The following is a 24,753-nucleotide window of genomic DNA, read 5'->3' as shown; positions in this document are numbered from 1 at the left end:
CTAAACTTATTATACCATGTTGTTGAGTGGATTACTTTCATCACATTGTTTTTTAGGGTATTTATGAGTGATTTTGTCATACATTTTAATGCTTATTTTATCTTTTACTACAACTGATGGGTGTTACTTCATGTTTTTTTTTTATTTCGGGTTAAGCTTTGTGATATATAGTGAGAGTATTCGTTTTGTTTTTATTATTATTATTTTATTTTTTTGTAACAGTGACATAAAAGACAAATGCTAGTACAGTAAACTCTCAGTTATCTGTTGTCTCAGTATCTGGCCCAATGCAGTATCTGATGCTTTTTGCTCGACTCAGTTAGAAGAATATCCTGTGAAAGTATGCGATATCTGGCTCAGAAATGGGAAGCAATCGATGGTATTATGCATTTTCCGGCGGTGAGGTGTATCATCTGGCTCAGACGAAGGACCTACTTGACGCGCAGGCAGACCCTGCTACGCACCAGCCAATCACAGTGCACTGAGGGAGCATCCCACCCAGTGTGCTGAGTCTGCCATCGGTGTCTCCCATGGTTGCTGTACAGTAAGGTTGTATCTGTGTGCTCTGCTTTTGTGACCCTCGCTTATGCTTGATTTTAATCCTTTGCGCGTGGGTAATATTGTAGGAAAGTTTTTAGGATAGAGGGTTGAGATGGATAGCGACACATTATCCTGCTTGACGCTGAATGGGTAGCTGATTGGGGATACCTATGCATTATCCAACGTTTTGCAGTATCCAGCATGGGGGTTGGCTGAATTACGGCGGATAATTGAGAGTTTACTGTACAGTACAGGCAGTCCTTATTGTAAGTCAGGGATGTGATCCAGACTATCACACCATTGTCCATACAGAAGGTGCTGTAAAGTGGGAAACTCCGGTCTGTAAGCTTTACCAGTAGCATTGGAACACGTGTTTTTTTTTTTTTTTTTTTTTTTTTTAAGCTTACTATGTGCATAAAAAAGGCTGTATATATTGCGACTTTATGTTTTTGTCACACTGCAACTTTATATTATATTTTAACAGTGCCCTGACAGAGAAGATTGTGCATGTGGTGAGATCAATGAGCTGTCCTCACCGCCTTGAGCCTCATCAGATACAGGGCCTTGACGCCATACACATTTTCCCCGTTATCCAGGTATAGTATTACCCTGCCATTGTCTGTTGGCCACAACGGATACCGAATTAAAGATGAAATTGCAGAGGGAAAAATAAGTTCCCAATACTTGACATTCATTTAATGGATGCTTATGATCATTAGATTCTATTAGTCTGCGTCCCCCTTTAGACTGCAGTCAGGTATGATACAGAGTAACTAAACAGGTTCTGTTTTTGTCAGGTGCATTGGAAATTGTCAAAAATTGAGAGTTGCCTTACCCTTTGTCTATAGTAATGGTATTCTTATGTCAAAATTTTGGGGTTCCTCAGCTACTAAGTTTGCAGTTTCTCTATGTTTTGAGTTGAAAACACTGATACTGTGCATGGATCTGTTTCAAGCTGTACCCACAGTTAAAAATTATCTTACAGCTAATTTGTTTACTGACCATGAATGTTAGAATTATATTTTCAACGATTTATCAAGGTCAGAGAGGCAACAAAAGAGCCTTTACTGGTACATTTTTCTATCCATATACAGCAACAACTACTCCTCCAGTGGCATGGCACTGTATCTTCATTCATATACCCTGTACCTCATTTTCTTGAGTCTGTATTCATTTCTTGGCATACCTCTTCTGCCAGCCAGTCCATACTAATAAACCCTCCAATCATTCACACACCCTCCCTTCATTCCATTGGTCTGCTCTGATCAGAGTACTTTCTGTTTTCCCCCACATTCATCCCCATTCTGCATATATCACATAAGCTTTCATTCATCCACCTATCTTCCTAGTTCATTCCACATACATGTCTGAAGTACAGTAGCTGGTTGCTATTGCCCTCACTTCATACATCTCAAGTCCTGCCCAAGCTTCACCATTTGATATGAAGGTTGAACTGGTATTTTGTCATATAGACCTCTTTTTGCTCCTTCATCCAATGTTTTGTTTCTTTGTTATTGCTCAAAGAACTGCTATAACTCACTGGTCTTATTGTACCCTTTCATAAAATTAGTCTCTTTGCTGCTGTCTGAAGTACTCCCTGAATACTTTGTATTCTGCACTGCCATACCATTAGTCTTAGATCCCAGCTTATGTCCTTATTCCATTTAAAACAAACACCTTGCTCTTCATTCATTTAATTTTCACTTTTATTGCTAATTTGGAACTTAAACCAAATATTGCATCATTCATCCACTCATCAGTGTCATCATTTTCACCCTATGACTTATATAGGCCTATTTATTAACTACTTCAGTACGATAGCTTTTTTTTTTTTTCCCCATTGCCAAACTGTTTGAAAACCCCCCCTGGGGGTAGGGTTTTTTTTCAAGAATACTCCTCCAGTATCCCTGCTTGTTGTAAAAGGCGACTAAAAGGGTTGGCGAAGGGTTAGTGCCCCTCCCTGGAAAACAACTAACTAAAAAAACAAACAAGAAGCCTCGGACAAGGACTGACCAAACGATGATGACCCAGGACCGGACAAAGGACTTGGTAATGGGTACATGGAATGTAAGAGGAGTGAATGATGAGGTGAAAGAGAGAAAGATTGTCCAGGTGCTTGAGGGTGTGAAAGTGGATGTATGTGGAATAACTGAAACAAAATGGAGAGGAGAAAGTGTGAGAGAATGGGAGTATGGATGGGGTATATGTGCAGGAGTAGGTGAGAATGAGAGGGCAAAGGAAGGAGTATGTATAGTTGTGAGTAAAAGATGGAAGAAGAGCATAAGACAGTATGGATCAGTTGGGTCAAGGATTGTGTGGGTAAAGTTGAAAGCTGGAATACAAATGTGGGCGATCGTGTGTGTGTATGCACCAACGCAAGATCGTGCTAGAAGAGTGAGAGAAAAGTTCTGGACAAATGTGGAAGTGTGCATGGAAAAGTTTGGAAGGAATGAGAGAGTGTTTTTGATCGGTGATATGAATGGTAAAGTTGGGAATGTGAAGGTGGATGGAATAGTTGGTGGGTGGGGAGTGCCTGCTGAGATAGATGAGAATGGGAGTGCGTTAGTGGACATTTGTGCTGGGAGGGGGTTGGTGATAGCCAATACCCTCTTCAGGCATAAAATGATCCACAGGTATACATGGCGAGTGATGAGAAGGGTGGGTGGTGAACTGAATGAAAGGAAGGCAATGATTGATTATGTGTGTGTGGATGAAAGGATGTGAAGATGTGTAATGGATGCAAGAGCTTATACAGGTTGGGGTAGTGGACTTTCTGACCACTACTTGGTGGTGGTCAGAATTAGGATTCAAGTAAGATGGAGGAATAGAAGAAGGGAAAGACGAGAGGAAGGAGTAGTTGCAAGGAGAGTGGAAAGGTTACAAGAGGATGAGAAAAAGGTAGAGTATAAGAGAGAAGTGGAGGAACGATTGGGCAAATATGAATCGGAGTAGATGGGAGACGCGGAAGGTGTGTGTAGGATATTTACAGAAGAAATATGTGCAGCATGTGATGTGGTGTGTGGAAGGAAGAGAAGACGGAGGGGGGTGCAAGGAACAGCGTGGTGGACTGAAGAGGTGAGACAGGCTGTGGCACAAAAGAAGAAAGAATACAATGAATGGATGAGAAATAGGGGTGTGGAAGAAATTGAGAGGCGGAAGAGAGAGTTTTATGTAGAAAGAAAGAGAGAGGTGAAAAGATTAGTAAGAGAGAGTAAGAAGAGAGTGGATGAGGAATTTGGAAGGAATTTGAGTGTAAAGTGGAGGGACTGTAAGAAAATGTTCTGGAAAGAGGTGAAAAGAGTAAGACAGGTTGGAAGTGAAGTTAGCAGGGGAGTGAAAGATAAAAATGGTAGATTACTAGTGGAGAAGGGAGAAAAAGTGAGCAGATGGAGAGAACACTTTAAGGAATTGTTGAACATAGAGGATGAAGTAATGAGAGTATAAGTGGCTGGGGAATGGCTGGGAGAAGGAGGGAGGTGAGAAGACAGGAAGAAATCAGTAGGATGGAAGTTGTGGAAGCAATGAAGAAAGTTAAATCGGGGAAAGACCCAGGAATTGATGGAGTGTGTGGTGAAATGCTGAAGCATGGGGGAGAGATAGTAGTAGAATGGATGTGGAAGATGTGCAGATTGGCCTGGGAGGAAGGTAGAGTCCCGGAGGATTGGAAGTCAGGTATAATTATTCCCTTGTACAAAGGAAAAGGGGAAATAGAAGTGTGTGGTAATCATAGGGGCATTTGTCTTCTTAGTATAATAGGAAAAGTGTATGGTAGGATACTTATTGACAGAGTTAGAGAAAGAACAGAGAAATTAGTTGGAGAAGAACAGGGAGGCTTTAGGAAGGGAAGAGGTTGTGTAGATCAGATATTCATTCTTAGATCTTTAGCGGAAAAGTATCTAGAGATGGGAAAGAAGTTGTATGCGGCTTTCATGGATTTGGAGAAAGCATATGACAGGGTGGATAGACAAGGATTGTGGAAAGTATTAAGAATTTATGAAGTAGATGGGAAGTTGTTGAATGCTGTGAAGAGTGTGTATGATGGTGCGAAGGCTGCAGTGCGTGTGGATGGTGAACTAAGTGAATTTTTCTCTTTGAAAGTTGGGTTGAAACAGGGATGTGTCATGTCTCCATGGTTGTTCAATCTGTACATGGATGGGGTAATAAAAGAGGTACAAGGTAGGGTACTGGATGTTGGATTGGCCCTGGTGAGAGAGGATAGTGTTTGGAAACTCCCTGTACTGTTGTTTGTAGATGATACTGTGTTGTTGAGTGAAGACGAAGGGGAGCTGCAAGGCTTGGTGGATGAGTTTGGGAGAGTGTGTAAGAAACGGAATCTAAAGGTGAATGTAGGGAAGAGTAAAGTGATGGTCTTTGAGAGAGGTGAAGTTAGTGAATGTACAGCGAGGTTGGATGGTGAGGAATTGGAAAATGTGAGTACGTTTAAGTACTTGGGTAGTGTGATGAGTAAGTATGGAGTTTTGGAGGGTGAAATGCTTGAAAGGGTACAGCAGGGAAGAAAGGTTGAAGAAAGGTTGCTGGTTCTTTGAAAGCAGTGATAAGAAACAGGGAAGTGTGCATGGAAGTGAAAAAGTTACTACATGACAGTATTGTGATACCAACTCTAACGTATGGAAGTGAAGCTTGGACGTTGTTGGAAGGACACAAGTCAAGAGTGAGAGCAGTGGAAATGAGTTATTTAAGAGGAGCCTGTGGAGTCACATGGAGAGACAGGCTGACGAATGAGAATATAAAGGAGCGTTGTGGTGTGGTTGTGGATGTAATAGGAAGTGTTATGAGGAACACACTGAGGTGGTTTGGCCATGTGGAGAGGATGGAGGGTGAAAGACTGACGAAGAGAGTGTATGTGAGTGAGGTGGAGGGGGAAAGAGGGAGGGGGAGGCCGAGGATGAGATGGAGGGATGGGGTGGAGAGGTATGAGAGAGGGGGGTGTGAGTTGGGAGCAGGGCAGTAAAATGGTGGGGGACAGGGCGACTTGGAGGCGATTTGTTTGTGGCCACCCCAAACGGGATTGAGGCGTCTGGCAATAGATAGATAGATAGACAGACTGTTTTATTCAATTGGGGGAAGACCTTTCTTAGTGGATGTTGAATATTGTATTCATCCATTTTGAAAAGTTTCTCTTAACCTGGAAAAATTGCTTAGTAACTTCAAGTCAGACAAAAAATAAAAAGTCACTATAGTGATATGGAAGTATGATACTGCCCTTTTGCCGCTGTGAATTGAATTTGAAGCACTGTACTCTGCTGTTCTTGCCAAAGAAAAAGAATAATTAAAGAAGGTAGGTGGGGCACTCACCATCCTTTCCTCTCCTCCATCCTTCTTTCCTTCCATCCTCTTCAGTCTTTCTTTCCTTCATTCTTTCCTCATCCTTCTGTCTACAGGTGACTTTACACTTCTCTTCTGTCTTTCTTTCCATCATTGTTTCGTCTTCCTTCTGCCTGTGGGTGACTCTACACTGAGTGACAAGCCAAATGGTTTCCTGTACACCAGGAAACCATTTACTACCCTGGATGGTAACCATATAACCAAACTTTGGCGCCTGGTGGTTTAATGATTAATTGTGGCACTCCAATCGGATTGAGTCAGTGAAGGTTTATTGCTCATGTAATGCCACTCAGGGATGAGTGAGGCTGGTTACTCTCATCTTAAATGTCAGGACCAACTTGCCTAGCCATGGGCTTCTAAGCACCTCATGGGACAATGTAGGAGTGGATGATGAATGAATGAATTATATCAAGATGACATCTTAATCTTTGTACTGTGTCAGTGGCTGGTGAAGAAGGCCCTGGAGACCCGTGAGGAGTTTGGTGATCAGACCCGTAAGCTGTCCCTTCTGGAGTACCGTCGTCACACAGCTGACCCTCAGCACCAACGCCTTGCACCTACTCTGCCCACAGCTACAAAGACTATAGCTGCTTTGCAGGTTTGTGTTTGTGTTTCCCTGCATTTTGCTTACTATTTATGTAGCCATAAGTATGGTACACTGAAACACAGTTCAGACTGAATCACATGCACATACACTTCATACATATTCTTACTGCCACTTCTTTGTTGTGAGGATACCAGGTATCCTTCAAGCTGGAAAGACTACTACTTGTATACAGTATTCCCAGCACATTGTGAAAGCACCTGAAAGGGATGGTGATAGGTGGCATTTGCCATCATCTACTCATTTGATGTAGTGTTGTGTAGTTCTTCCTTCACCCTTATCATCCATTTCTTGTGTCTGCCCTCCTCTCTGCCAGTTTCTCCCATCCTTCCTTTCTCTTTTTATAACTCTTCTTTCCACATCAGGTGACTTTGCAGTGAGTGACAATTTTCCTCTTACTCAGGAAACTATATCCAGTGCTCGCTGAAAACCATATAACCAAGTAACAGGGTCATGTGGAACCTGCTGTTGTGCCCATTAACTGGGTGGAGAGACACAGATGTGGCAATCATCTGGGAACCAAACTTCCACACTCTTCCCTGTGTCGAGATTCTGTCAACCGCAACAGAACATAATGCATGGGACTTCCCTGCAAGGGCAGTAGCTAGTTGTTGATGGATCTACTTGGTCAGACAGACTAGGGTTACTCAAAAACAGCAGTCTGAAAGGGATGGTTGGTGTAAAATGGGAATGCTCATACCCTCAGAACAGGTACCCTAAATTAGAAAAATGTAAATTATGATGGGCGAATCCTAATAAATGGAAGTGCAGTAAGGAGCAGATGAAGAGATTGTTGTGAAAAGATGATGAATAGGAATGGCAAAAGCAGGGTAATGGTAAGTAGGACCAGGGTGGGTGGTCACAAGCAAGAAATATGGCACACCAGAATGCAATAGTGGCAGAAAAAGAATGCTCTGTAAACGTTGAAGAATAGGAAGGCAGAAAGTGTTGATGAGCCATGCATAAATGATAAAGCATTTTGGACAGAGTGCAATGAGCTGTTTGTGGGACATATGCCCAAATGTTTGGATGAGTGAGTAGAAGAAGGCTGTGACCGTGCCATTGTACAGAAGTAAATGAAATAAAGTGAGTGTTAAGGTAAACATGATTGGTTTTGGTGGCAAAGGATGAGAAAACTGGCAGAAGTGAAGATTCCTCTGAAAAGATTGAATATAATATTATAGAATAAGTCTTCTGTGTTGTGGAGAATGTATATGAGTGAACAGTAATAGAAAAGATAAGGCTAATGTTGGAATATTTGGTGAGTAAGGAGAAGGGTACTTTCTGGAGTAGTATGGGATTTGTAACTTAGATATTCATAGTAAGGCAGATAGTGGAATAAGCATGTGAGAAACATCTAGGTTAAGTATATGGTAGAATGGTAATGGGTATAGGAAAAATTGTGGAAAGCGTTATGTATGTGTGGTATGTGGAAACCTGGAAGGTAGTTGCTGAATGCTGTACAGCTGCCTTAGCGTAAGTACTGACACAATATTGAGGTGAGACAGGGCCTTGTGATGATCTCATTTTTGTCCTCATGATGCTGTGATGTAGAGTACTTTGGAGTTTATGAATGTTTGCCCCTAGTAGATCTGAAGGTAATTGTAAGTAGAGTTAGCAGTGGTTGTTGAGGAAGAAGGTGATGCAGTGTAATGTTACTGAATGGAGATTTAGACCTAAGGAAGGCCAGACCTAGTTCCCATATTCACATTGCATCCCCAGAATCAATTAGCTCTGCCACTGAGGGACCCAGTGTACTTTGATTTATGAAGATCCTTGTAGTTACCCTCTGCATTAACACTATTCTGAGGATGAGTGATATTGATGTAATTTGGGAGGTAACAGATTGCACCTAGATGACTATTATTGATATAATCTGGGAGGTAACTGATTGTACCCACATCTTCCTCCTAGAGTTATTTTTCCTCTTCTTCATCTTCACCCTGTGGTTATATAACAATTGCAGATTGTGTCCTAGGGAAAGATTTGAACATACCAAAAATTGGTTGTCTACTTTAATAATCCCTTTTCTAAGCAGCAGCCACCTTTATTTTGCCAAACCTGAAATGCTTGACAACCCCACCCCCAGTCAGCGTATGGCCCTAAGCGTCGATGGCGGAGGAAAGCCGGAGTATCTGAAGATGAGTCAAAGAGTGTCAGAGTGCAGACCACACTCTTGGAATATGGACAACAGTATATGGATGCTGCTGGTGGAGGAAAGGTGAATATTGTTATAACATGGGGTACTTCGTTTAACCTTTTCAGTATGATGTCTTGTTACCCCTGGATGATTTTATTTAACCTAGTAGAAATTTCTCATACTGAAGGGGTTAATGAAGACTGTCTTCAACTCTCCAGTTCAGAAAATCTCTCCTAAGCCAAGAGGTTGCAAGAATAAATCAAGAAAAATGTCATCATAGTGAGGGAATGGTCATATATGTTTGTATTTTTGTATTACAGTACATCATCTCTGTAATGTCTCTCTGTAATTTTTTCATCCTGTATTCTGGTTAATCCTGTATTTATTTAGGTGTCATTCCGTCATTTTGAGAAAACGGTTCAGGGCTGAATGATGAAGTTGAAGGTGATCCAGGGTGGAATGTGATGGAGTAAAAGGACGGTGGGACCTTTCTTTACACAGGCGTGGCATACGCTAATCACCTTTTACACAGCACGCCTAATCTCTGCCCTTATACCCTTTATGCTGGCCTTTTCTTGGTTTATGTGGGAAGATTGCAGCTACGAACCCTGCCTTGAACATTGAGAATACCCACTGTCACAGGATGCTGACGTCATGGCCATAATGCATGTGCACGTGATATTCAGGGCATCATTCTCTTGCCCCATGCTGGCCATGTGTTATTTCCTACCTTGACCAATGAACATGTCAGAATCTCTTGTAATCTGCAGTCAGTTTAATACTTACCCTGTATTACTTGAACCATGATGCCCCACAAGCACCAGAAAAGCCCTCATTGTGGTAACAGGGGCAGATGGGTGCTGCTTTCTATTATTATTTACTTTTTAAAAAAGTAGGACATTCTCAAGCACAGATGCTGGTTAATGAATGGACTGTGCACTTATACGTGACTAAGGTGGAGGCAGCTGCCAGGTTGGGTAGGCTGTTTGATTAATTGAAATGTTGTAAAAGCATAGTGTTACAGTGATCGTGGGTGTGGTCATGGAGCTAGTGTGCATGCGCGCGAGCACACACACACACACACACACACACACACACACACACACACACAGTCTGACAGACCTGTCATACAGAGAAAGGCTGGAAAAACTGGATTTGCCTTCCTCAGAGGAAAGGAGAAAGAGGGGAGACATGATTGCAGTGTTCAGGACCATGGTGGGAGTAGATAAAATTGACAAAGAAGATCTGTTTGTATGGGATAAGAGAGCAACAAGAGGACACGGAATGAAATTGAAAAAGTCAAGCTGCTTGAAGGATATCAAGAAATATAGCTTTCCTTACAGAAGTATAGACCTATGGAATAGCCTGGACAAAGAGATCGTCCAGTCTAAAAACTTAAACGAGTTTAAAGCTAAATTTGACTTACTGAGAAACAGCGACGGAAACCCACGAGCATAGTACATTCCGTGTATATCACAATTAGGTATATTAGGTAAATACTTAAATATTTGGAACGACTTAGACAAAGAGGTGGTGCATGAGAAAAACATTCATGTGTGTAAAGGTAGACTTGATAAATGTGGATATGGAGACAGGACAACACGAGCATTGCTCATTTCCTGTATACTACAAATAGGTAAATACAAATAGGTAAATACACACAGCAGGTACTGTCTCTTCTGTTGAAAGTGCTGTTTTCTCGTTTCTTTTGAATTATTCAATGAATATGTCACTTGCAGTGGCGATGATGGTGGAAGTAACTGTGGATACATTTTAGAAATGAATATTTTATGTAAATAGTGTCAGCTGATCTGAGTGCTTACAGTGGTTGGCTGATCAGAGACTACAGTGTTTTTGTGGGGCCACTGAGCCTTAAACCAAAGAGCAAAACATGGCTTAAGGCTCGAGCCTTGCAGAAATACAGCGTTAGTCACATCTGCTACTGTGTTGAGTTTAAATCCTACCGTTACTACCATTGTTTTTGTACAGTCTGTATTTTTTATGCCTAATGATGATCAGTGTGTGTTTATGCTTGTGTGTGTGTGTTTTTTTTTTTTTTTTTTATAAATAACAGAACGGAGGAAGGAAAAACAAATGAGTAAAAAAAAAATAATCCATACACCAGATTACTGGTGTCCTCTGTTCATAAAATATCTGTAACAATTAGACTTGAACAGTTGTGGGTTGAAATTTGGAGGGAAACAACTCTGGGGAAGCGAGTTCCAGAGAGATGCAGTTCGGGGAATGAAATAATTCTGATAGGCAGAAGTTCTGCAATATGGCTGAGTGACATTCCAGTCATGAGCTCTACCAGATGCCCGTGTAGCACAAGGGAAGGCATAGAGAGGTGGCACCATGGACGCAACTTTGTCTGAGCATTTGCCAAAAAAGTATCTGTAAAATAATGCAAGGGAGGCAACATTCCTTCTTGCAGAGGAGGTAGTTTATTTGTAATGGCAGGGTTGTTAATGATTCTAACAGCTTTGTTCTGAATTTTGTCTAGTTGTCTTAATGCAACCTCTCCACAACCATTCCACAAGGGTGAGCAATATTCAAGCTGAGAGCACACATGACTCTTATAAATTATAGCTAAGTGCTCATCGGCGAAGAAGTTACGGACTCTGTACAATAATCCAAGTTTCTTTGAGGCGGTTTTAGCAAGTGATCTGACATGAGAGGTCCAGATGAGAGCACTGTTAGGTGAGACACCAAGAATTTCAATACTTTTGGAGATGGGAATATTAGTAGCACTGAAGGTAATGTACGAATCAGGCAATATCTGTCTGTTAGTAAACTGTATATATTTAGTTTTACTAGCATTAAAAGAGACAAGGTTGTTTTGTCCCCATTCACTGATTGTAGATAGATCTTGATTTATGGAGGTGGCTGTACTGAGTTGAGAGGTGGAGATATTAGACTTTGTAAATGGATGTCTGAGTGTGAATGAACTATGTAGTGTTGAGTCATCTCCATATGAGTGAATGGGATTGTGGGTGACAGATCAGAGATCATTAATATGAACCAGAAGTAGGGTTGGCGCCAGAACTGATCCCTGCGGCACACCGGCGTTAATTGAGTGGAAATTGGAATATACATCATCTACTTTTACTCTTATTTTCCTGTCACTAAGATCTGAAGAAATCAAAGGAACAAAAGACGTTAGTCCATAGCAAGGGAGTTTGGACAGCAGGGAACGGTGCCATACTCTGTCGAAAGCTTTAGAGATATCAAGAGCTACTGCATTAGTTTCTCCAAAAAGATCAATTGATTGATGAATGGTATGAGTTAAGAGATTGAATATGTCAATGGTGGATCTTTCGTGGCGAAAACCATATTGTCTATCACTAATTAAGTTGTTGGATTCAAGATGTTTAACAATGTACTTATTAATTAAAGTTTCAAATACCTTACCAAGAGAAGATGTGACAGCTATTGGTCTGTAATTGGAGGGGTCAGATGAACTTCCTTTCTTCGGAACTGGGTGGATATTGGCTTCTTTCCATGAATTTGGGAATAAAGAAGTACGTATGCATAGTCTGAATAATTTAGCTAGGACAGAGGCAAGTTCAGGGGAACACTTTTTCAAAACAATTGGCGGAATTCTTTCTGGGCCTGGAACTTTGTTGGTGGGGTATGGCCTCCAGTAGTGCCATAATAAGGATCTCTTAAATTTTTGGCAGTGTTCCTCCACATTAGCTATAAAACAATCATTCTTATGGAAATGTTTATGGGGAATCTTGTACACGGGGACAGTACCCCCTCATTACCCATGTAAAACAAGGGCCCCACTGCATTGTTTAAGATCATGTCTTTGAAAAACAATTGGGAAGTTTGATAAAGAAGCCAAGTGTTCAGTTTTGTTTATACAGTACCCCAGTACTGCCTTTTAAACTCAGTCTTGTTAAACACAGGGTGTCCAGGTATCTCAAGATGAACAGATCTTGAATTTGACTCCTTTTTTTGGGGGGGGGGGGGAACAATTTGCAGGCTTTTAGCCATTGGGTCCTCCTTTGCATTAAAAACAAAAAAGTATGTAGTACTGTAATGATTTGATGCAGTTCTGTTCTCATCGGTTGTGCTTATGATGAAATTGTCTTAAATACAGTGTGTCACAGTTTGAGCTTTTCATTCAGTGTGTTTCTTTCCCCATAGATAGCCATTGTATTTAGTACTGTAATTTTTTGCCTGTTATTTTATAACTGCCATTTCTTGCAAGGGGCTAGCACAGTGCTCGACCTGTTTTGTGTATCTCATCTCATAATTCTCTTTACTGTATCTGCTTTCAGCGCGGAGGGAAGGATGAAGTTGATGGTACGGATAACGAGGTGAGACCAGTTGAGAAAACAGGAGTGTGCCTTTGTCTTGTGATATTATTGTTTTCAAGTACTGTAAGTCATCATTATACTCATACATTATGCTATTGTATTATTATTATTTTTTTTTCAGTAAGGTAGAAAGAGATTGCCAGTTAAAGTCCATAGTTACCTTTTAAACTGATATACTAATTTCCTCTGATTTACCATACTAATTGTATAAAAAAAAATTTATTTTAGAATGTGTCCTTAACAAAGAAAGATGCAGATTGAGGAAGTCTGTGGACACCACAATTCAAAGAGAGTGTACTAAGATGGTTTGGTCATGTGGAGAGAACGGATGACAATAGAGTGATGAAAAAGATATATCTGAGTGAATTTGAAGGAGGGAGGAAGCAAGATAGGCCAAGAAGGTGGAGGGATATGGTGGATGAGTGTGTGAGGAAGAGAGATATGGAAGTTGGTGAGGCTAAGGGACTGACAAGAGACCTAGCTGGCTGGATGAATTTTGTGCAGAGAAGCACATAACCAGGGATTTGTTACCCCTTTTTAATGTGACAGTGTTCGGATAGACTGTCAGATAGGTGCAGGTATCCCCTGATTTAATGATGCAGTTAGTTAAGTAAAAAGTGATCGCTAGGCGGAGTATCGTGTCTCGGGGTAGATTTAACATGTAAAGTATAGGGATGCGTTTTTGAGCCATGGGTTTTCCCCCCAACCAAGTCCTAAACCCACCCAAATGAGTCCAAAAACATGTTTCTAGCTAACCTAAACCCCCAAATAGCTTTAAAACAAGCTAAACTAAGCCTATAAGAAGTTTATAACTCACTCAAACCCCAAAAATAAAATCTGAAAATCATCAAAACTAAGTCTGGAAAAAGTCAAACTTAGTAAACTGTACCCCAAATGACACTCTGCCTATAACTAAAACACATTAATCTAAGTCTAAAAACAGTTTATAAATCAACCTAAACACAAAATTTAAGTCTAAAATATCATCAAAATCAGTGTTAAAAAATCAAAACCCATTGCCAAACCAGGGTTAGGCGATCGTTGGGTGGGGTATGGTGGTATTTCTACCCCCGTCGCTAAGCTGGGGTATCGTAACACGGGGTATGCCTGTACAGGTATATGTGAAGCTACTGAGCAGGGTGAAATTTTGGGGGGCTATCTGATGGAGCCAGGATTCCATGGGCGTGAATGATGAGTGAATGGAAACATTGTCCATTGAACTGGGCGAACTTAGGCTGTCTGGACGTTGCTACTTCTCACCCAGCCCTAGGGTGGGAAAGGAGGTCCAGATGATGATGATGGTCCTTAACATAAAACAGTGACTTCCAGTATTAGGTTCTCAATATTTCCTGTAGTTTGCCTTCACGATAGTCTAGATTTGTGGGCCAACAATTAACATGTATTAGAGTTTGTGTTAGTGTTGATCAAGGTTAATAATACTGAGTGTCATTATCTAACTGATTTATACAGTACAGCATTTGTTTAGTGAATGATTATGCTCTCATATATTGCTTGGTGTGTTTAATTACTGTATTCCCTTAGAATCTTGTAACGAACTTTCTGTCAAAGCAGATTTCATTTAGGTCATGCAATTACACCTAATGACATTACAGGACAAGTCATCAGTCCATTTTGATAATACAATCAGGAAATTGAATATCTTCCTGAAGTCTGATTGATTAATTCATTCATTCATCATCTAATCCTCTGTTGCCCCATGAAGAGCATAGGAGCCTGGGGCTAGGCAAGTTGGTCCTGACATTTAACATGAGAGCGACCAGCCTCACTCATCCCTGAGTGGCATCATGCAAGCAATAAACCCTAACCAACCCTTAAGTATGGAAAAATTGAACCATCCAAAACATATACTGTATTTTTCTAGTTGTATTCTGTTTGTTTTCTGTTTTCAGTAATCTACAGATAAAATTTGATTTCCCCACTGTAAACTGTTCAACATTTCCTCTTATAACACTGTAGCAGATTGTGTTCACATTAACTCTTCCCTTGGTTGTGTGTTATGTCTGTGTATACTTAAACTAAACTGCATGTCATAGCAGGTGGCGCAGGTTGAGGCATTAATGAAGACACTGGATGTGGCAGAAGTTATTGAGGTAAGATTGTATTTCTTGTTGTTTAGGAAATAATATTTAGGGACTTGATTACATCTTCACACTGTTTCATTAGTATGGCCAGGAGTGTTGGTCTTACATATTTTCTGCTGCTGTGAATTACTGTATAGTCTTGGTACAGTACTAAGATGAGTTCTGCATTATAATCTGTTCTCTAATTCTGTCTGTGTTGAACCTGTATAGGGCCGGCTGAGTGCACAGCAAGTGGGCAGCATTGTCAGCTCTCGTGTGCAGGAGATCGCAGCAACATCTGAACACTATTCTCAGCTTCAGCAGCAGATTACAGTAAGCATTACCATCCCACTCTTGATGTTATGGGTAACAGGTGTTGTCTGTTGCCTTATTGCCATTAACTTATCCTCTTCAGCATTTTTGACACGCTTAAAAAAACATTTTTATACTTGATCAATCCCATCAGGAGGAGGTGCTGGGAGACACGGCATCCTCTCAGGCCCGACTCTTAGCCACCCTAGAGACCCAGTGTGCAGCCCTGGCCTCCCAGCTGTCTGAAGCAGAGGCGGGGCGGGCTAAGGCAGCAGCGAGGGCACAGGAGGCCCGTGTCAGGCTGAAGGAGGTGCAGGAGGAGCGGCAGAGACTTGACTTGGAGATACAGAGCCTGGGGGTAGTAGACTCAGCAGAGAATAAAAAGTTAGTGACATTGATGTTGAAAATGAACTGCAAGTACTCTTCATTATAAATCAAGGATATGTTTTAGAATATAACAACACGGTCCATACAATTCGCAGTTAGGTAGAAGTAACTTACAAAGCAGCCCTTTAGGTAGCATTTGTATTTTAAAAGGCAGTTGTTTGTAAATTACCTTGCACTTAGTAAGGGAAGTACATCATTTTAAAATTGCACCATATATGGTAATGAGAACTTCCTCTATATCATTAACACTTTCAGTCAAGTGATGTATACTTCATTTTAATCAGTCCACCACCAGACAGTTTTATTCGGCCTTGGAAAAATCTTTACCAGTGAAAGGGTTAATGAAAGCTAAATTGATCTAGTCCATTTGGGAAAGTTTAGTCTGAACTGATTAAAATATCTTGAATGTAGCTGGAATAAAATACTAGTAATTCCTCTGCCTGAAAGGATTAATTATTTGTTGGATTGGTGTGTTGTGGTGATGGGGTTTATGAATGATGCCAAAGTTGTAGATGAATACTGCAGTGGATTTCAAACATCTGAACCATTATTTGTTTTCCAGGTCCTGTTATCAGCTCAGTTGTAGTGCTTTTCTGGCAGAGTATGGATTAAAAGTTAACATCATCATCATCATCCAATCCTGTGGCTCCCTGTGAGGAGCATAAGAGCCCAGGGCTAGGCAAGTTGGTCCTGACATTTAAGATGAGAGTGACCAGCCTCACTCATCCCTGAATGGCATTATGTAAACAATAAACCCTAACCATCCCTTGGATATAAACCTGCACAGGCTCAATCTGATTTGGAGCACCTTAATTACCCACTGAACCACCAGGCGCCATAATTTGGTTATATGGTTACCACCCAGCATAGTAAATGGTTTCCTGGTGTACAGGAAATCATTTGTCTTGTCACTTAATGTAGAGTCACCCGCAGGCAGAAGGAAGAGGAAAGAATGAAAGGAAAAAAAGACGGAAGAGGGAGTGTAAAGTCAAAAGGAGGAGGAAAGAATGAAGGAAATAAAGGCAGGACAGGAAGGAAGGACAAAAGAAATGAAGAGAGGAAAGGACAGACACCTGAGAACAGCACTACATCGTCAGTATTTGTGTTTTTATTTTTATTTTTTCTATATCCGCATGATGATTTTTTTTTTTTTTTTAGCTTAGGAGATATCTCAAACTGGAGGTTTTTCCTTCTATTTTATTGTTCTCCTCCTGTGTTTGCCCTTCTCTCTTCCTGTCTCCTATCCTTCCTGTTACTTTTTATTGCTCGTCTTTCCACCTCAAGTGGCTCTACACTTAGTGACAAGAGTAATGGTTCCCATAACCCAGGAAACCATTTACAGTGCTGGATGGTAAACATATAACCAAATAATGGGGTGGTGTGAAGCCTGTTATGGTGCCCATTAACTGGGTCTAGACACCCAGTCATGGCTTCCGTCAGGGAACCAAATGATTCTTCTCCACAACGGAACACCGGTTTATCATGCAGTATGGCCCTGCAGGAGCTGTTCCTTTTGTCCAGTTGATGGGTGTGCTTGGCCATACAGAGTGGGGTTACTGAGCAACAACAACCCTTCACGACGTTGGTATATTTTGTGTTTTATTTGCACTACAGTACCACAATATGTCATGAATTTAGGAAGAATCTTTAATAATGAGGGGGTTAACTAAGGCAATTTCCAGTTCAGTGTCTCCCTAGGCTGAAGATAATCATGTGGTGATAGCGAGAATAAACTTAAACGTTATTGGATTCTATCTATCTATCTATTGCCAGACACCTCAATCCCGTTCGGGGTGGCCACAAACAAATCGCCTCCACGTCGCCCTGTCCCCCGCCATTTCACTGCCCCGCTCCCAACTCACCCCCCCCCCTCTCATATACCTCTCTACCCCATCCCTCCATCTCATCCTTGGCCTCCCCCTCCCTCTCCCCCCTCCACCTCACTCACATACACTCTCTTCGTCAGTCTGTCACCCTCCATCCCCTCCACATGGCCAAACCACTTCAGTGTATTCCTCCTAACGCTTCCTGTCACATCCACATCCACACCACAATGCTCCTTTATATTCTCATTTGTCAGCCTGTCTCTCCATGTGACTCCACATGCTCCTCTTAAATAACTCATTTCCACTGCTCTCACTCTTGACTTGTGTCCTTCCAGCAACGTCCAAGCTTCACTTCCATACGTTAGAGTTGGTATCACAATACTGTCATGTAGTAACTTTTTCACTTCCATGCTCACTTCCCTGCTTCTTATCACTGCTTTCAAGGAACCAGCAACCTTTCTTCCCTTCTGTACCCTTTCAATCACTTCACTCTCCAAACCTCCATCCTTACTGATCACACTACCCAAGTACTTAAATGTACTCACATTTTCCAGTTCCTCACCATCCAGCCTCGCTGTACATTCACTGACTTCACCTATCTCAAAGACCATCACTTTACTCTTCCCTACATTCACCTTTAGATTCCTTTTCTTACACACTCTCCCAAACTCATCCACCAAGCCTTGCAGCTCTCCTTCGTCTTCGCTCAACAACACAGTATCATCTGCGAACAACAGTACAGGAAGTTTCCAAACACTACCCTCTCTCACCAGGGCCACTCCAACATCCACAACCCTACCTTGTACCTCATTACCCCATCCATGTACAGATTGAACAGCCATGGAGACATGACACATCCCTGTTTCAACCCAACCTTCAAAGAGAAAAATTCACCCAGTTCACCATCCACATGCACTGCAGCCTTAACACCATCATACATACTCTTCACAGCATTCAACAACTTCCCATCTACTCCAAATATTCTTAATACTTTCCACAATCCTTGTCTATCCACCCTGTCATATGCTTTCTCCAAATCCATGAAAGCCTCATACAACTTCTTTCTCTTCTCTAGAAACTTTTCCACTAAAGATCTAAGAATGAATGTCTGATCTACACAACCTCTTCCCTTCCTAAAGCCTCCCTGTTCTTCTCCAACTAATTCCTCTGTCCTTTCTCTAACTCTGTCAGTAAGTATCCTGCCATACACTTTTCCTATTATACCAAGAAGACAGATGCCCTTATGATTACCACACACTTCTTTTTCCCCTTTTCCTTTGTACAAGGGAATAATTATACCTGACTTCCAATCCTCCGGGACTCTACCTTCCTCCCAGGCCAATCTGCATATTTTCCATATCCATTCTACTACTATCTCTCCCCCATACTTCAGCACTGAGGGGGCAAATTAATCCCATTGTCACAGGGAGATGTAAATTTAAGAATTAAAGCTGATATTAATCTAAGGTAAACACAAAGAATTGGCTTGCGAAATAAAGTAGTAAGTTTTACATTATACTGGCTTACATTGCCGATTCTCTAAGGACGAGAATTTTATAAACTTTCTCAACAGTACACAGCAGAGACTATCTACTCATGAATGCTGTATCATTAGTACTGTTAGCCTTTGAGAAAGTGTGATCTTTACCCCCTGACAGTCAGTAATTAATAATAATAATGAACAAGTTCTTGCTGATGCTTAACTCCTGGCTGGCACAACAGATTTAAGTTTTGATACAAAAGAACTGGCCTAAATATCATTTGTGATTAATATAAGAAGTTTGTGCTAACTGGGAGTAGCAAAGTAAATTAAGCTCAATATGAAGAAATTAAACACCGTTACTACATTACATTAAGCCCAAAGAAAAGGACTGTAAATTTATTGATTACAATAAATAAATTTACATTACATAAATCTCAAAAATGAATTCAAAGGGGGAATTCACCATCACAGGGGGATTTCTGAATTCAAATAACAAAGGAAATACACTCACTGATTCAAAAGCTAATCAGACATGAGGCTAAGAAAACGAACGAAAATTCTGGTCAGTGAAGGGAACGGAGCTGAAGCTACACAAGACTGGGCGTTTCTGCTAGGACAGGCTGCTGCTTGTTGGCTATGCTTACTGCAACCGCTTACCAAATTCAGCGAGGAAATATGGAGAATCGTTGAACTCTGGAGACTAGGCGCTAGAAGACCTCCTCTCTCAGCTCTTGCACAACGAACCTCCTCCTGTGGCTGCTCGACACCGACTGACTCATGTAAGCAGCTGGGCACGGCCCAACGGTCGAGAGGCAATGTGAAAACGACAACTAAACAAAAATTTTCGCTCAGTGAAACGCATTGTGTATACAGAAAGACAGTCATTTATGAAACAATGGTAAGGGTTATGAAATTCATTACGATCTGAGTACAAAAGCGAGGCAGTTAATGGTCTGAGCGAAACTTTACGCATTTCCATGAAATTCAGACGTTCCCTTATACAATACTAATACAATGTCGCGACTTAGTTCGTGACACCCTTCTCTGATAAAGATCCTTTGTAAGGTGAATATGATAGGTTGGAGACAGTCACAGTGAAATAAAATAAGTCACTGGATTCAAGAGATTAATCAGAACTACAGGTACTTAACCCATTCACATCGGGTGGCACATTAACGTGCCACCAAGTAATTGTCTCTAGCCATCGGGTGGCACATATATGTGTTCTGAACTTTTTATATTTGTTCGCCAGTACTGGGGGCCCAATAGTGGTTCAGTATTAGGAGGTGGCAAGACTGAGGATTTGCCATCACGGGAGGATTGTTTTAATGTGTATTATTTTCTCCACGTACGAGAAGTATGTTGAGGCATGTGGTATGAGATGATTTGCTGCCTTGGCAGCTTACTTGGATCTGATGGAAGTGATGTCTGATGACTCAGATTATATTGTTAGATGAAAATGAAAGTGCTACTATAAAAAAAAAGAAAAAAGAACAGCTTTGGATTCATCATTATATTGAATGGCATACGTCTGGCAGTGGAGGAGCTCCAACACTGCAGGTTTTGACAGGTCACCACACAGGTAATTATTATTATTATTATTTTTTTACATCATGTTAGACATCATTTGACTCAGGAAATTATGGTCTATTATTTGGCATGGAATATTTTATCAGAACAGTTATATTTATGTATCTCAAAACCCACATGTGTGGGACATCCAGCCAAAAAATACCACCTGAAGTGAAAGGGCTCACAGCAGTATGGTACTAACTTGAAACTTATTTATTGTACAGTGAGTATTCTTGATACATTTCCTTTTTTAATGTTCATTTTTTTTTTTTTTTACATTAGGTCTAGAGTGATTGCCAATTAAAGTTTGATTTCTGTCTATGATGCTGATTTGGGAGTTCTTCAGGTTTACATTGCCAGTTGTATGGAAAACGTTGAATTATTTGAAACACATCTTTGACCAAGAATAATAAGTGTCTATAAACATGGTAAAAAAATATTGTAATTTTTAAACTTCAACTACTATTTTGCCATCTTGAATAATTATATGAAGGAAGAGATTATCATTATCATTAGAATGTGGAGCTAATTACAAAGTGCCATGGAAATGGCATGAAGCAGTAAAATTGTTTTACTGTGTGAGTTGAGGTATGTGAAATAAACTGCAAAAGAACAAAAATGATGCCAAGTTAGGTGGATGGACTGGTAGATTGTATACCAGCATGAGATGAGATTTAATAAAAATGTCTACTTTGAGTGTCTGCCCTGTCCTCTCTTCCTTCCTCTTTTGTCTTTCATTCCTTCATTCTTTCCTCTTCTTTCTGCCTATTGGCAACTTTACACTCCCACTTCTGTCTTTCTTTCTCCACTCTTTCCTCTTCCTTCTGCCTATGGATGACTCAATACTGAGTGACAAGCCAAGTGGTTTCCTGAACACCATGAAACCATTTACTACGCTGGGTGGTAACCATATAACCAAATTATGGGACCTGGTGGTTTAGTGAGTAATTAAAGCACTTCAGTCGGATTGAGCTGGTGCAGGTTTATATCCAAGGGATGATTGGGGTTTATTGCTCATGTAATGCCACTCAGGGATGAGTGAGGCTGGTCAGTCTCATCTTCAGTGTCAGGACCAACTTGCCTAGCCCTGGGTTTTTACACTCCTCATGGGGCAACATAGGATTGGATGATGGATGGATGAATGGATGGAAAGCACAAAAGTAGATGATAGAAGTTAAGGTTTTCCTTTCCTGTATGTCAGAATACTGTTTTGTTGTTTTGGCAAGAGGGAGAGAGAGGGAGACCTTCTAAGCATTTTTTTTTTTTTTTTTTTTTTTTTTTGAGGGGATGGGTGCAACCTTAATAAATCCCTTTCAGATAAGAGGCTTTTCCTAAACTGAATAAAGTAATTTGGCAGCAGCAAGAGTAAACTTAATGGATGTCACAGGCATTAAGGGGGTTAATGTATTGTGTAGCAGATAATGGAATATGAACCAGGTGATCAAACTATTGGCTAATGACTATTTTATTGATAATTCATACTTCCAGACTCCTGACACAGCTGTCAAAGCTGGTGGAAGAAAATGAGGCAGCCAGGAAGAAGGAGTCAGAATTCAAGGATGCATGTCGCAAGGAGTCAGAGAAGATGAAGAAGGAGATAAGGTAGAAGAGTAAACTTTTTCGTTTCCCTTTTATTTTGCATTGACCTGATGCTTTAGTAGTTGGAGCACCCCAGTTGGAGTGATGGCTATGCATAGGTTCAGTCCCCAAGAAATGACTGGAGGTTTTTTGATCATGTAGTGCCACCAAGGGGAGTAGACAAGTCATCTGTCCATAACCTATAAAGGGTCGGCTGCCTGTACAGTGTACCCTCACACAATGCAAGTTTATGGGCGGCAGAAACCCTGGCATTCTGCGATTTAGCATTGTGTGAACCACAGAACGTATGGGAAAAATGGTATATGGTGGACTGCTCACCAGGGCTTGGTCTTCAGGTCCCCTTCCAGCCTATTCTATCCTGCTAACACTTTGTCTAATATTACTTCTAGTTGGACCAACAAATAAAACAACAATAGAACACCATGCACCTTTATTTAAGTGACTTCTGGGCTTGTTAAAAAGGGAGGGGGTGGGTATCCGAGGCTGGGGGCATCTACTCTTGCCCCGCCACGGGGCGGGGTGCCCTGTTGTCACTTTCACTGGTGCTGCTGAGGTCTCCTGGAGGTGTCATAAAGCCTTCAAGGCCAACAGCTGAGACCATGATGAACAGCTGAGTACTGCTATGATGCTAAAACAGATCACAGGATGCGAGGTACACCATGTGTTCTCTCGGCAATATGAAGAAGTGTCTGTTTACCCAGGAAAGGCAGTAGAAGGCATGCAGATAGCTGGCCAGCTGCCTGCCATTTTGAATCTGGCTCATTGCCAATCACCTGCCTTTGTGTGACTGACTCGCATTGTCCAGCCTGACACTCGTAGTAATGGCGGGAAGTCAATTTTTGCCTTGGAATCATACAGCTGATTCGCATGTTGGGAAGTTCGATTCGCAGCTTTCGCATTCAATAAAAGTAAGTATTTTCTGGGTTGACCTCGCATTGTAGGTGAATCGCACTGTGTGAGTTTACATTGTGTGGGGGTGCACTTTATCAGTAAGAGATGTTGGGATTAGTGGCCAGAAAGGTGTACTTTGGCCCAAGAAACAAGAAAAACTTAACAATTAGATATGTCCAAACCATTTTGAGGCACCCACACCATATAGAATGTAATGTGACCTTGGCAGCAGACAGCTTGTACTGTACCTATACGAAATGTCACAGGGTTGGCATTTTCGATGATAGGTTCATTGTTTAAAAAAGGTGAGGTTCATTGTTTAAAAAAGGTGTATTTTGGCCGAAGAAGTCATCATCATCATCATCATCATCATCATCATCATCATCATCATCATCATCATCATCTGGAGTTCCTTTCCCACCCAAGGGCAGGTTGAGGAGTAGCAATGTCCAGACAGCCTAAGTTTGCCCAATCTTGTAGGCCACGCTTCCATTCGCTCATCATTCAAGCCCCCGGAATCCTGGCTGTATCTGATATGCCTAAAAACTTTCGCCACATTCTGTAGCTTCACGTAAATGTATTCAGTAGAGGCAATCTGAATGCTGTCACATTAAAAAGGGATGCCAAATCCCAGATCAAGCACAACTTTCATCCAGCCAGCTTAATCTCTTGTCAGTTCCTTAGCCTCACCGACTTCCATACCTCACACACTCATCCACCATAACTCTCCACCTTCTTGTCCTACCTCACCTCCTCCCTCCATCAAATTCACTCAGATGTATCTTTTTCACAACTCTATTGTTATCCATTCTCTCCATATAATCATACCATCTCAGTACACTCTCTTCGATTCTGGCATCCACAGACTTCCTCACTCCACATCTTTTACGAATCACATTATTTTGTATCCTATCCTCTCTGTGTACACCACGTACATTCCTCAGAAGTTCCATCTCCACTGCTCTTACTCTTGACTTTTCATTTTCATGCCATTCCATAGTCTCACACGCATAATGTTAAAGTTGGTACTAACACTCCTTCATGTAAGCCTCACGCAGCTTCATCACTCAAGCCTCTGTTTCTTATCAAGGCTTTCATAGCACCAGCTACTGTACTTCCTTATGTCACTCTACTTTCCACTTCTTTTGCACATTTTCTGCTTTTTTCTGTCATTGTACCCAGGTATTTGAACTCTCACCTATTCCAGTCTCTCTCCATTCACTGTAACATCACACTGAGAGTCACCTTCTCTCTCTCTCGATTACCATCACTTTGCTCTTTTCCACATTTACTGTCAAGGCACAATGCTTACAGACATCAGGAAAACTCTGCAATTGTATACCAAGTTCTTGTCTGGTGTTTGCAAGTAGCACTGCATCATCATCATTTAACAGATTTGAGATATTCCATTCATTACCAATGCCACCCCTGTCATCATTACTCGTGTTTTTATTTTTCTCATCACCCCATCCATAAATATATTGGACAGCCACAGGGACATCACACAACCTGTAGTAAAAAAAGAAAAAATATACATACCAGTTTAGAGTTCCTGTGTTGTTTAGATGGTTATTTGACCTTGGCAGCTTTACGTTAAGATGACGAATATTAATGATACTAAGAATAAATTAGAATCCCTAATGTTCA

At 41.1% G+C, this 24,753-nt stretch overlaps 1 protein-coding gene across 2 annotated transcripts in view; it reads left to right on the top strand.

Annotated features, from left to right (window-relative positions):
- Positions 1 to 24,753, top strand: part of fidipidine (coiled-coil domain-containing protein 93) — a 55,942-nt gene that overhangs the window by 5,498 nt on the left and 25,691 nt on the right. Inside the window, exons 4-11 of one of the 2 annotated variants that reach the window (XM_080276600.1) lie at positions 1,025 to 1,136; positions 6,329 to 6,484; positions 8,580 to 8,711; positions 12,917 to 12,955; positions 15,013 to 15,066; positions 15,268 to 15,369; positions 15,503 to 15,732; positions 22,105 to 22,218. In XM_080276600.1, the coding sequence (XP_080132726.1) occupies positions 1,025 to 1,136; positions 6,329 to 6,484; positions 8,580 to 8,711; positions 12,917 to 12,955; positions 15,013 to 15,066; positions 15,268 to 15,369; positions 15,503 to 15,732; positions 22,105 to 22,218 (939 nt within the window). Of the gene's footprint in view, positions 1 to 1,024; positions 1,137 to 6,328; positions 6,485 to 8,579; positions 8,712 to 12,916; positions 12,956 to 15,009; positions 15,067 to 15,267; positions 15,370 to 15,502; positions 15,733 to 22,104; positions 22,219 to 24,753 lie in introns of both variants that reach the window. The other variant, XM_080276599.1, reaches the window with a different exon arrangement.

The sequence above is a fragment of the Coenobita brevimanus genome, chromosome 65 (assembly GCF_032717465.1).
Source record: "Coenobita brevimanus isolate Jiangsu-jjx chromosome 65, ASM3271746v2, whole genome shotgun sequence".
Taxonomy (NCBI): domain Eukaryota; kingdom Metazoa; phylum Arthropoda; class Malacostraca; order Decapoda; family Coenobitidae; genus Coenobita; species Coenobita brevimanus.
The sequence above is the reverse complement of the archived record's forward strand: the minus strand, read 5'-3'. Positions and strand labels throughout refer to the sequence as shown.